Below are 10,866 nucleotides of genomic sequence, written 5' to 3'. Positions count from 1 at the left end.
ATAGCTATTATGTTCTTTTCTTTCATTTTTATTTTATTTTATTTTATAATTGGGGTTGTTGTTAAGGCCAACAGGAGTACTGCGCAGAAGTCAAGGGCGAGGAGTGAGGAGAGGACCACAAGAGTAGCTTTTAGTCGATTAACAATCAATTTTTTTAGTCAAAATTCGAACGCGTCTCTGGATCCCATTATAAACACATGAAATATATGGAACGACAAACCTGCTTTGTCTTCCGGCCTCGCCTCCTGCTTTCCCTTTTTCCTCTTTACCAGCTCGAGTACGCTTCCCAGCTGAAACCATAGCAGCCGAACAGAGCCATCGTCCTGGTTGACAAGCAAACCACTGTACTCACCCCCTTCATCCAGCACCTCAAAATTATCCACAACAGTCCAGTCTCAGAGAGAGAGAGAGAGAGAAGAGAGCTGCAATGGGAAATGATTTCTCAAAGCAACAACGCAAGCGAGCTAAATTCACCGATGCTTCCAGTCCGATCACGTTGAAGCGACAAAGACGTGAATCGCGTCTTCTTCCCTCTTGGGACTCTTTGGAGAAGATCAATGTGCCATCGGCGTCAGGAGCGTATTCTGACCCATCTGCTTCATCCACCTCTGTGAATGGAAACAATCACTATGTATTCTTAAGCTTTAGAGGCCCCGATACTCGCAATGGCTTTGTCGATCACCTCTACCATAGACTCAACGATGTGGGCTTGCCGTTCCATCCAAACTTCGTGTTCAGAGATGATAAGGACCTCCCATTCGGTGAGAAAAATTGGTGAAAATCTCATCAGTGCAAACCAAGCACTAAGGTTTCAATCCCAGCCGTCTCTGAAAATTATGTTGCTAACGAAATGGTGCCTCTGCGAGCTCATTTAGATAATGGAGTGCAAGAAAACCAGTGGACAAATAGTATTGCCTGTGTTTTACAATGTGAAACCCCACGAGGTGCGAGAACTACAGGGGGCCTTTGGAGAGGCCTTCAAATTTGGTATGCATCGTTTTAAGGAGGAGGATGTCAAGCAGAAAGCGCTGGTAGCTCTCAGAGAATTAGTCGATTCTAGAGTATTCGAATCAGAGAAAACTACTAATGGGTACGTCATTTACCTTCTTTTAACATATTCTTGTTGGAAGAAGAATTTTTCTATTTATCATCCTTAATCCTTGTTTGGCGGAGCCATTAATAAATGGTCAGGTGTTGTGTTATTTGGCAGGCGTGAAGGGGAATTGGTAAATGAACTCGTAGAAATAATAATGCGCAAGCAGCAACAAGATTTTCAACCACATCTTCCTGTAAACTTGGTTGCAATTGAGGATCGTGTGGCTGAGGTTATGGAATTGGTGGATCTTGCTTGCCCAGACACTCGAATTATTGGGATTTGGGGGATGGGCGGCATCGGTAAGACAACTCTGGCTACGATCATTTATAAAAAGCTTTTTGACAATTTTCAATACCGCTGCTCTCTCAAGGATATTAGAGAAACAACTAAAAGCAAGGGTATAGAGCATGTCCAATCTCTATTGATCTCAGATATATCAAAAGGTCCTAAAAGTACTGTGCGTGATCCCGAGATAGGGATTAATAAGATCCGATTAAGTTGTCACAAAAAGAAGGTACTTATTCTTCTTGACGATGTGGATCGTCGAGACCACCTTGATAATTTGATTGGAGGTTCTAATTTTGAGTCGGGAAGTAGGATCATTATTACATGTCGAGATATGGCCCTTTTGGACTGCGAATATAAACAGTATGAACTCAAAGAAATGGATTACGAAGAATCTATGCTTTTGTTTAGCAGATATGCATTTGAAGCGGAACGACCTCCCACAGAACTCGAGGCTCTTTCTCATGATATTGTTAACACCACAGGAGGGCTTCCCTTAGCCCTCACGGTTATAGGTTCACTTCTCAAAAGAAGAGACAAAAGCATATGGAAAGAGATGTTGGAGAAATTGAGGAAGATGCCGCATAAGGAAGTACAAGAAAAGTTGAAGCTAAGTTACAATACACTAGAAGATAACGAGAAACAATTGTTTCTAGACATAGCATGTATTTTCATTGGAACTTACAAAAGAATTGCCACCTACCTGTGGAGGATGTCCAATTGTACCCAAATTCTGCATTGGCAAGAATGATTGAACTTTCATTAATAAAAATTGATGATGAGAATCGGTTGAGAATGCATGATCAACTAAGAGATCTAGGCAAAACTATCGCCCGTCCAAAAGAAACGAGGCCTTGGCATTGGGCAGACCATGGGATGAGGAAGTTATAAAGTTCTACGACACAAGGTAACAATGATGTCTACTTTTGGCTCTCCCATGTTCTCTAATGCTAGTCCCTCAAATCATTATTGTTATTGTTCTTTTGCTCTAGATCATTGACCATTCTCAACATTTAGTTAGCATTTTTTGGTAAAAGCTACATCAAATTTTGGCCTATAGTTCATAAAAAGTTTGCTCGTCACTAATCAACAGGTCATCTCTTGAAGCATATGACAGTAAAATTGTTTAGTATCGACTCTGTCTATATTGCTCCTTTGTCGGTTTAACATCGTTTTCTAGCATATTTGAAACTGCTTCTTACTAAATAGTACTTGTTGAAGACCGAGCATCACACAACTTTGATAGTTTACTTTATGCCACTTATAATTCTGGTTCATCACACTCTAAACCGCACGGGTCTTTATAACTTTGTGCGGATTAACTTATTTTATTCAACCAAACACCAATAACTTACTGTTGATCATTACTTTGTTGTCTTCCATTCTATCTTCCCAAAATACATCAGCAACATAGTTTTTGAAGTACGTTCGTTTGATTTATCCTCAGACCAACATTTCCAACCGTGAATACGTGCAATTTGCTCGTGTGCCATTTCTACTTTTTTGCAACAAAACGAAAGATTTAAGTTAAATCCTTTGCACCTCAACTATTGGCTATCAACTTAGATTGTGTTCAATTTCAAGCAATAAGATGTCATGCAATGGTTTTATATGTGTGAAAAATTTTGACAATTTTTTTTCTAGCATTTATTGTGCATGTTCACGATGTAATCCAATATGATAATGTAAATGCAGAAGTACATGTACTTAATACAAAGAAAATTGAAGATTTAGTTGATATTCTTTTACTCAGTGAATATTATTAACATTGAAGAAGTGCCTTTAAATATATCAATTTTTTCAGTAATCTAGAAATGCATAATTATGTTATTGACATGATTGGGTTAATTGATAACTTGAAAAAACACTACATAATTTGGATGCCTCTTAGTCAACAATAGATAGAACACTCTATTGCGACTTTGGCTTTTCTTTTATTGTCACCTATACCTACTTATAGTCAAATTATCAAATTACATGAAAAAAAATGTTGGAAGATTGTTCAAGATACATTAATTATAAAGGAAGTGGCATAATTAGCCTGTTTTTAGTTTTAATTATGAGCTCTGCACGTGTATCATGGATCAATCATGTTCATATCAAAGATGAAAACTCAAATGATTTCGATAGCCTATTCTACTCAGTTTTCATTATATGTCTTAGTGTTCATATTGGTGCTATGCATGGTTCTAATCATAGGTTATTTTGAGCACATAATTCGACATTGTGGAAAATTAAATAATAGTAAATGACGACAAAAGAAACTAAATAACAACTTACATATGATTTTCTAGGTATTCATACAAAGTAATTTCAACCAAAAACTAAAAAAGCAAAGATCGAAATTAAGAAAGTGAATGATTGTAGGAAGTACGTGATGGAATAATGAAAGGTGAAAGAAATTGTAATACAATATCCACCTCTATTCTATAATGAGCGAGCCTTCTTGGTAAAGATTAATTGTGCCTTCACGCACAAACACACACGAACAAAGAGGAGACAAAAATCTATTGCTAGGTATTAGTGAAAGAAAATCGGATAGTTAACTTATCAAATAAGATAACTGGAGGAGCAAAAAATAAACGATAGAATGAAAAAGGAGGAAAACAATAATAATCACTAACCTTTATTTACTAATTCATATATTTTTATATGATTGGGTTAATGCAAAAATGCATTAACAGATTCTTAAAATCAGGTTGAATGTTATGATTGATTGGGGCAAATTCAATGATGACTAATTGAATAATATGCTCATCTTAGAGGCAAATTATCCAATCAGTCCTAAACTTGTTGTGATGTCAATTCAGTCATGAACTTACTAATTTTGTCAATTTAGTATTAAATATTTGCGCAAAATTCTAATAGTCTCCTAGATCAATTTTTTGCTAGAAATCGCCAACATGGCGGTCCAATTATTTTCGGTCGTCCTATATGGCGCATTGTCACATTAGTGATTTCCTACAAAAATGAGCTGAAAAGACTATACTGAAATTTCACGCAAAGGTCTAAGACTAAATCAATAAAATTGGTTAGTTTATGATTGATTAGACAAGTTCTTCCTAGAACGTCAAAAAGAAGAAGAAAAAAAAGACAAGTTCTTCCTAGTCTAAGGATTAGTTGTTGAGCTTTGAGCTTGAATATCCAAAAATGAAAACTCAAGTTCAATAAACCAAATTCTTGTTTCCTTCTAGCCATATCCCAAAACCAAAAATATTTCATGAATGGGGAGGGAATGAATTCTCATCCTTTGTGAATGCATAAGTCAAATTAGGTACTTTTTGATTTTGAAATGTGTAATGGTACTCACATATGTCAAAGGCACACCATGTTTAGTCTGCCGTCAATACTATGTATCTTACAAAATTTAATTTCAAAATCTATAAGAAAACTAGACTAATTTCATAAAGGAATTTCACATAAAACATCAAAACTTGGGGCGTACGAGTGAAGATTAACATATTACATGATTATGTTATTGTAGAAGATCGATATATTTCTTTTTCCTATAAGTGTAGACAAAATGCATCACCACAATAACATGCAAAGTATACTAACAAAAGGAGGTTGGATGGTATTTACAATCCTCAATTTTATTTTATTTTTTGTAGGAGGAAAATGAAAATATTGAGGCACTTTGCGTCTGGATGAAAGGGGCTCTAGAGAGTTCATGGAGCAAAAAAGCTTCATAAAAATGCCTAACTTGAAGGTCCTTCATGTGAAAGATGTGAATTTTGGTGGAGATTTCAAAGGATCACTTGCTGAATTACGATGGCTAAAATGGAAGAGATGTCCTGCCTCTTTCGAGGGGCGACCAATGTTCATTTGGAGAGATTAGTCATACTTGATTTATCATGTGGTGATATTAGTGAAAATTGGAGAGGATGGAGTTCTATCAAGGTGAAGATGAAAAAATGCTATCTCTTTTGTTACATTTGATGATAAATCATTCTATTTCTAACTGCTAATCTTGGAACATGTTTCTTTCTCATAGATGGAGAGGTTGAAAGTTCTCAATCTTTCGTGGTGCGCCGGATTAAAGATCACCCTAATCTCTCTCCTTTTAAAAATTTAGAGATGCTAGTCCTGGAAAGTTGTGTTCATTTGGAGGAAATCGACCCTTCCATTGGAGATGTCAAGCACCTCGTTTCCTTGAACTTGAGGCATCAGACAGTCTTAAGAAGTTACCCGAACAATTGGGCGAACTAGAAAATTTGGAGGAACTTGTCATAGACAACACTCATATAAGACAAATCCATCCATGTATAGGATCTTTGAAGCAGCTGAAAAGGCTTAGTGCCAGGGATTGTCGTCAACTGACTGAAGAGTCCAACCCAATAATCAGTTTCGTAAGTTTGTTTTTAGCGGAATCCATTGAGTTGCTACCGATCCCTTCTTCAATTATGAAGTTGGGAGAGTTAGTTGAGTTGGACTTGTCAAATACAGCATTTAACGAATTACCCGAATCCATTGGGGAATTGAACAAATTGAAAATTTTGAGGATTTGTGATAGCCCAATAAAAAGGTTACCGAGCTCTATTGGAAAATTGCAAAGCCTCCAAGAGTTGGCTGCCTCCGGATGCGGTGTCCTGAGAGGACAAATTCATGTTGATAAAGGTAGATTGTCTTCAAAGACCCTTGGTTTCGTTATACAAAAATTTCTGGCTTGCCGGAAAACTTAGATCAGTTTTCTTCCCTCGAGCACCTCGATTTATTTGGTTGTGATGAGCTTCAATCACTCCCAAAACCTCCTTTTAGCTTATTATCCCCGATACTCACTCCTGGAGCAATGAGCTGCCATCGCTCTCTCACTTGAAGCATCTAAAGGAGCTCACCCTTCGTGATTGCTTGTCTCTTCAAAGCATCCCGGCTTCCCTCCGCATACGGAAGCTTGACGTTTAGGGATGTCCCAAATTGGAAAGGTTGCCAAAGCTTTCCAATTTGGAATTTTTATCGGAATTAGGGCTCAAGGACTGCTGTGGGCCGAAGAAATTGGATGGGCTGGAAGCTTTAAAATCCCTAAGAGAATTGAACCTACTCCTAGGAAGCAATAGCTGGCGATACTTGGACGATAAACTCCATTCGATAGAAGGACTTGAAAAATTGGGATCCTTGGAAGTGGTGGATATCTCTGGGCGCATGCACATTCAAGTACTTGACCTTTCAAAGTCGGGGTATCTAAAGTGGTTGAATGTTAGGGATTGCAAAAGCTTAGTCGAAATTCACCGCCCTAGTAAATTCTGAAGTACTTTAAGAGGGATGGGTGCGAGTCTCAAGAAATTACCGGACTTTTACCAGACTTTTACCATAGGCCACGAAAGAAATGGCTATGATTTACGGGGAAGAAACAGCAAGAAGCTGACTAATGGTTTGCGGGCTACAAAGAGGGAGGAGGGTGGAAATCGAGCACGAGAGAAGGGGAAGAGATTGAGGTCCAGATCATCCGTGGTCTGTTTCGTCTTTACTTCGATGGATGATGATGGGACGACATTCAAAAGTGAGATTCATGCTCACGTGCTCCACTAGCTGAGAAATGGAATTTGACTTTTAACCTCAACCACTCCCCAATTGCTTTGACCCTTATGCTCCGGCTTGAAATGGAGCAACGGAGGAGTTCTACGATGGGGATGATTATGGAAGAGAGAGAATGTTGGAGGCGAGGAACTTGGTGAAGGATCTTCACGTTGGGTCTTCATTGCTTCCGGTTGCCATATCTTCAGAGTCCAGGTGATTGGACCCCTTTTAACATTAATCCATTATTGTCGCTGATTGATCGGTTTATTCTTTGGTTGATTCTTGGCGTGATTGGTGCATGTGCATTCTGGTGATTGGAGGTTTTGAGTCGCTATTGTTGGTCTCATTTTGGATGTTCAATGTCTACACATGGAGGAAATGAAATGAAACTAATTCAAGTTTTTCAGCATGTTCGGCAAAGCATTTTTAGTTGTCATGTTATATTTATCAGCTTGCGAATCCTATTAGGTGCAGAGATCTTCTTGGTTATTCTCTTCTACCAACTTGCTATGGTGTAACGAGATAACCATAACATCTTTTGATTAGGTTTCGTGTCAATGGTGGTGAATTTTCCTTACGTTATCTGAGCAGTTGCAGAGCATGTATAGCAGGATTATTAGGACTTATGAGCCTATTACAGGTTTAGGTTGATTTTATCACCCGGTTTGGGTAGTGTGGAAGAGTTGTTGGAACTAATGTGAACTAACTTCAGGTTGAATGGGAAGATTACCTTGATTGATGAGGTTCTACATTCATAGCCATTTCTTTCTTGTTTTCCGATCTTGGAGCACCTTGAGGGGTGATGAGAGGTGGAAAGATGAACAATCTCCTGTGAATCATTTGTTTGTACCTATGATCCAAAGTAGCATTTTCTCCATGAATAAGTCAAAATTCCTTCTCATAAGATTCTCCAAGGATGTCCTCACTCACCCCAGTTGGCTAATAACATAGTGAAATGGTATTGAAGGCTACTAATTTCACATGGAAAGGCATGCCAGTGTCCAAATTGTTGTGATGGTGATATTGCTTGTTCATTTTGTCCTTACTTTTTCTTTGCTAGCTTTCTAGTTGAATGGAATTGCTCCTTATCTCCTTCTGACTGTGGGAAAATGCAAAAGCTTGAGCTACAATAATAGAAGTCCATTGGTTTCTTCTTTCACCAGAGTTAGCGGACTCGACATGTGGTTTGGAAGCACTTTCACTTTAAACTTTCATTTATACTATTGTTTTTAGCATTTGTAATGTGTCTTTTGTTCAATAATCAGTGCTTCAAACCTTCAGAAAACAAAAAAATTTGCATTTTATGGCCAATTATAGCAAAATAATTTTTGCCTTGCCGATGGTCGTGAAGTACCTTTGATTTCTTATGTTGAAACAAAAACACCATTAAATTTGTTTATATTTCCATGATTGGTTTTCATTCTGTCATCCTTTGTATGGATCCTTTATAATGTGATGGTCGTGCTTTTTGAAGGTTACAAACTCTATGCTAGTTGGGATTGTTTGCACCCGATGCGAAATTCATAGTGCAGAAATGATGAATATGACAATAAGTGGCTTTTCTTTTAAGTTACCTGAAGATTTCAGTTCACAAAAAGAATAGAGGATTTCCACTGTATTGTGGATAACAATGTGAAATCCAAACCAGAAGTATGAAGTCCTTAAATCAAACGTATTGCTTTCACGTTTTTGGGATAAACATGACAAGTAATCAATGGGTGGCTAGAAAGGTGATTGCTTAAGTCCTTTAATGTTTGAGAGCTTATCTAGATATCTAATTGCCATCTTTTCTTCATCTACAGCTCAAATCCGAATGTTTTACAGCTGCCACACAACGGAACTAGAAAGTCACTCCTACAATAATGTGGTTTCAGCCAGAAATGTGCACTATTTTTGGCTTGGCTGATGGCGGGGACAAAAATTTGCGAAGCTCGGGTACTACCCTGTTGCTTATGCCTTTAAAAAGAAGGGGGAGGAGCCGTGCATGTGATTTTTAATTCTGTGGAGAGCTTAATTGGTACTACATCGAAGCAAGGATTTCCAACTACAACTGTAATCTTGACATAAGAATAGCTCATTGGCAATATTAGGAGTGCAAATTGACTTGGAAGATACTAGTCATGTTCTTTTATTATCATTTGTACAATAGTTAATGTGTGTCTCTGAATCCCGATGTGAGAAATCATGTTCTTTTATTTTCACCTACACAGAGAATACCATAATGATGGTGAACACATATGCCCCATGTAGACTTATGAAAATATTTGCATGACAACCGCACCACGAGGTCGGATTAAAATCATATGTGTTTGCTGGTAAATGTAAATATAGCAGTTAAGAATACCTACTTCACATTAGTATTTTTAGTTTGGCATGGAGCTTTTCGTGTCGATGTCTTATTTTTTTCCTCTTATTTCAAGGACTCTTGGAAGAATTGGTTGACCACATAAATGTGATGCTTGAGCATCATTTGGCTCGTGATCCTGGGGGAAAGAAAATAGATAAGAATGCCTTTGAAGTACATGACATTGCATGTCATTATACGTCATCGATCCACAGGGTAAGGCTCTTCTTCCTTGACATGACATGAATATGTTCTTATGCAAACAGAGTATTACCTTTTTCAAGTTCTATTAAAGTTGGTTTCCTAGAGCATAAGATGTTTATTATGTGATTCTTTCATTCATTCATGCACAATAAAACAGAACTTCATTTATTGTTTGCAAAAGTTCAACCCAAAAGCTTAAAGTATTAGCTAGAGGTAGACTGCATGTATTTAACCCCTATTGATACCCTTTATTTCAACCAAGGTGAAATAACACTTTTAAGGATCAATTGATCATAGCAACTACTTAGGTTTGTGTGGTTTCAATTGCATTTTTAGAAGCTTATGTCCACTTATTATGTCATGGATTAATAAACCACTGGAGGCACTATCATATGATTATTACTTTTCTCAAATCCAGGACACTAATGTTGAGATGATGAATATCCAAGGATCTATATTCCACTTTGTTTGTCAGTTGAAGTGCTAATACATAGATTGCTCGATCTAATGGTGGAGTTATGGCCTTAATTCTGTCAAAAGTAACATCCTGTACAATGGAAATCCGGTAGAAATCATGTTGTGCTCTTTCTTATTTTTCATCATGCCTATATCCATCTCACATGTTCGTATCGTTAGTCAGTGTCTTTACGTATCGAATTTGCATCCTTCTATTCATTATTCTTTTGGTGATGACAATATATCCTACCCCCGCTGCTTTAAATGACCAGGAGCTTCACTGTAATTTTGGCAATGATGTGAGATCCTAACAAAATATTTGGGTCGATGTAACAAGGACGTTCTTTAAGCTGATTGCATTGCATTGTGCTTCATGAACGGGAGCCGTCCGTCGTAGTAATGAAAACAGGTGCATTTCTTCACTCCTGAAATGTTTGAGAGCTGATCTAAATCCATGAATGTCCATTTTTTCTTGAATTATTACTTAATTAGATCAGAATACTTTGTTACAGATGCCACTGTAGCAAAACAAAATTGGAAGTTCAACCTACTAAATACGAGAGGACTGTGGAAATGACCAACTACGATCCCAGTGAGTGTGTTCACCTTCTTCACTCCAAACCCTGCAATCTGTTCAATAGGGTACTAAGGGCCTGTTTGGTAACCATTCAAACGGTGCTTGATTCTGATCTTTTATTTCCGGGAATAAATTTATATTTTTTTGTTCTTGGAATTAGATTTGGAACATAATCAAGAATTAAAAAATAAAAGTTGATTATTGTTCTGGGAACAAATATAAGAATCAAAATCATATTTCTCTTCTTCTACCCTTTTTCTCTTCTTCTTCTTCTTCATCTACCGCCATCTCGCGGTTACCATCCGCCGCCGTTCGCCGTTCGTCTGTCATTTGCCGCCGCCGGCAAGCTCACCAAGCCGGGCGAGGTCCGACGAGCTCGTTAAAGGTAAG

General features: G+C 37.7%; 2 protein-coding genes and 1 long non-coding RNA gene across 3 annotated transcripts; all 3 read left to right on the top strand.

Annotated features, from left to right (window-relative positions):
• The first annotated feature begins 427 nt into the window (after positions 1-427).
• Positions 428-778, top strand: LOC120291585. Its single transcript, XM_039309236.1, has one exon. The coding sequence runs from the start codon at positions 428-430 to the stop codon at positions 776-778; it is 351 nt and encodes a 116-aa protein (XP_039165170.1).
• Positions 779-878: 100 nt separating this feature from the next.
• Positions 879-2,132, top strand: LOC108958096 (disease resistance protein RUN1-like). Its single transcript, XM_018869979.2, has 2 exons — positions 879-1,090; positions 1,211-2,132. Exons 1-2 carry the CDS (start codon positions 879-881, stop codon positions 2,130-2,132), a joined length of 1,134 nt encoding a protein of 377 aa, XP_018725524.2.
• A 4,766-nt stretch (positions 2,133-6,898) lies between these two features.
• Positions 6,899-9,445, top strand: LOC108958027. The gene is made up of 3 exons (XR_005549444.1): positions 6,899-7,108; positions 8,698-8,830; positions 9,316-9,445. It is a non-coding gene; the product is annotated as an uncharacterized LOC108958027 (long non-coding RNA).
• The last annotated feature ends 1,421 nt before the right edge of the window (positions 9,446-10,866 follow it).

This window comes from Eucalyptus grandis, chromosome 3 (genome assembly GCF_016545825.1).
Source record: "Eucalyptus grandis isolate ANBG69807.140 chromosome 3, ASM1654582v1, whole genome shotgun sequence".
NCBI classification, from domain to species: domain Eukaryota; kingdom Viridiplantae; phylum Streptophyta; class Magnoliopsida; order Myrtales; family Myrtaceae; genus Eucalyptus; species Eucalyptus grandis.
The sequence above is the reverse complement of the archived record's forward strand: the minus strand, read 5'-3'. Positions and strand labels throughout refer to the sequence as shown.

Bases quoted from the DNA above. Each gene is read 5' to 3' on its own strand.
- LOC120291585 (XM_039309236.1), top strand. From the start codon at position 428: ATGGGAAATGATTTCTCAAAGCAACAACGCAAGCGAGCTAAATTCACC.
- LOC108958096 (XM_018869979.2), top strand. From the start codon at position 879: ATGGAGTGCAAGAAAACCAGTGGACAAATAGTATTGCCTGTGTTTTAC. The intron at 1,091-1,210 runs GTACGTCATTTA...GTTATTTGGCAG, and splicing joins TCAGAGAAAACTACTAATGG to GCGTGAAGGGGAATTGGTAA.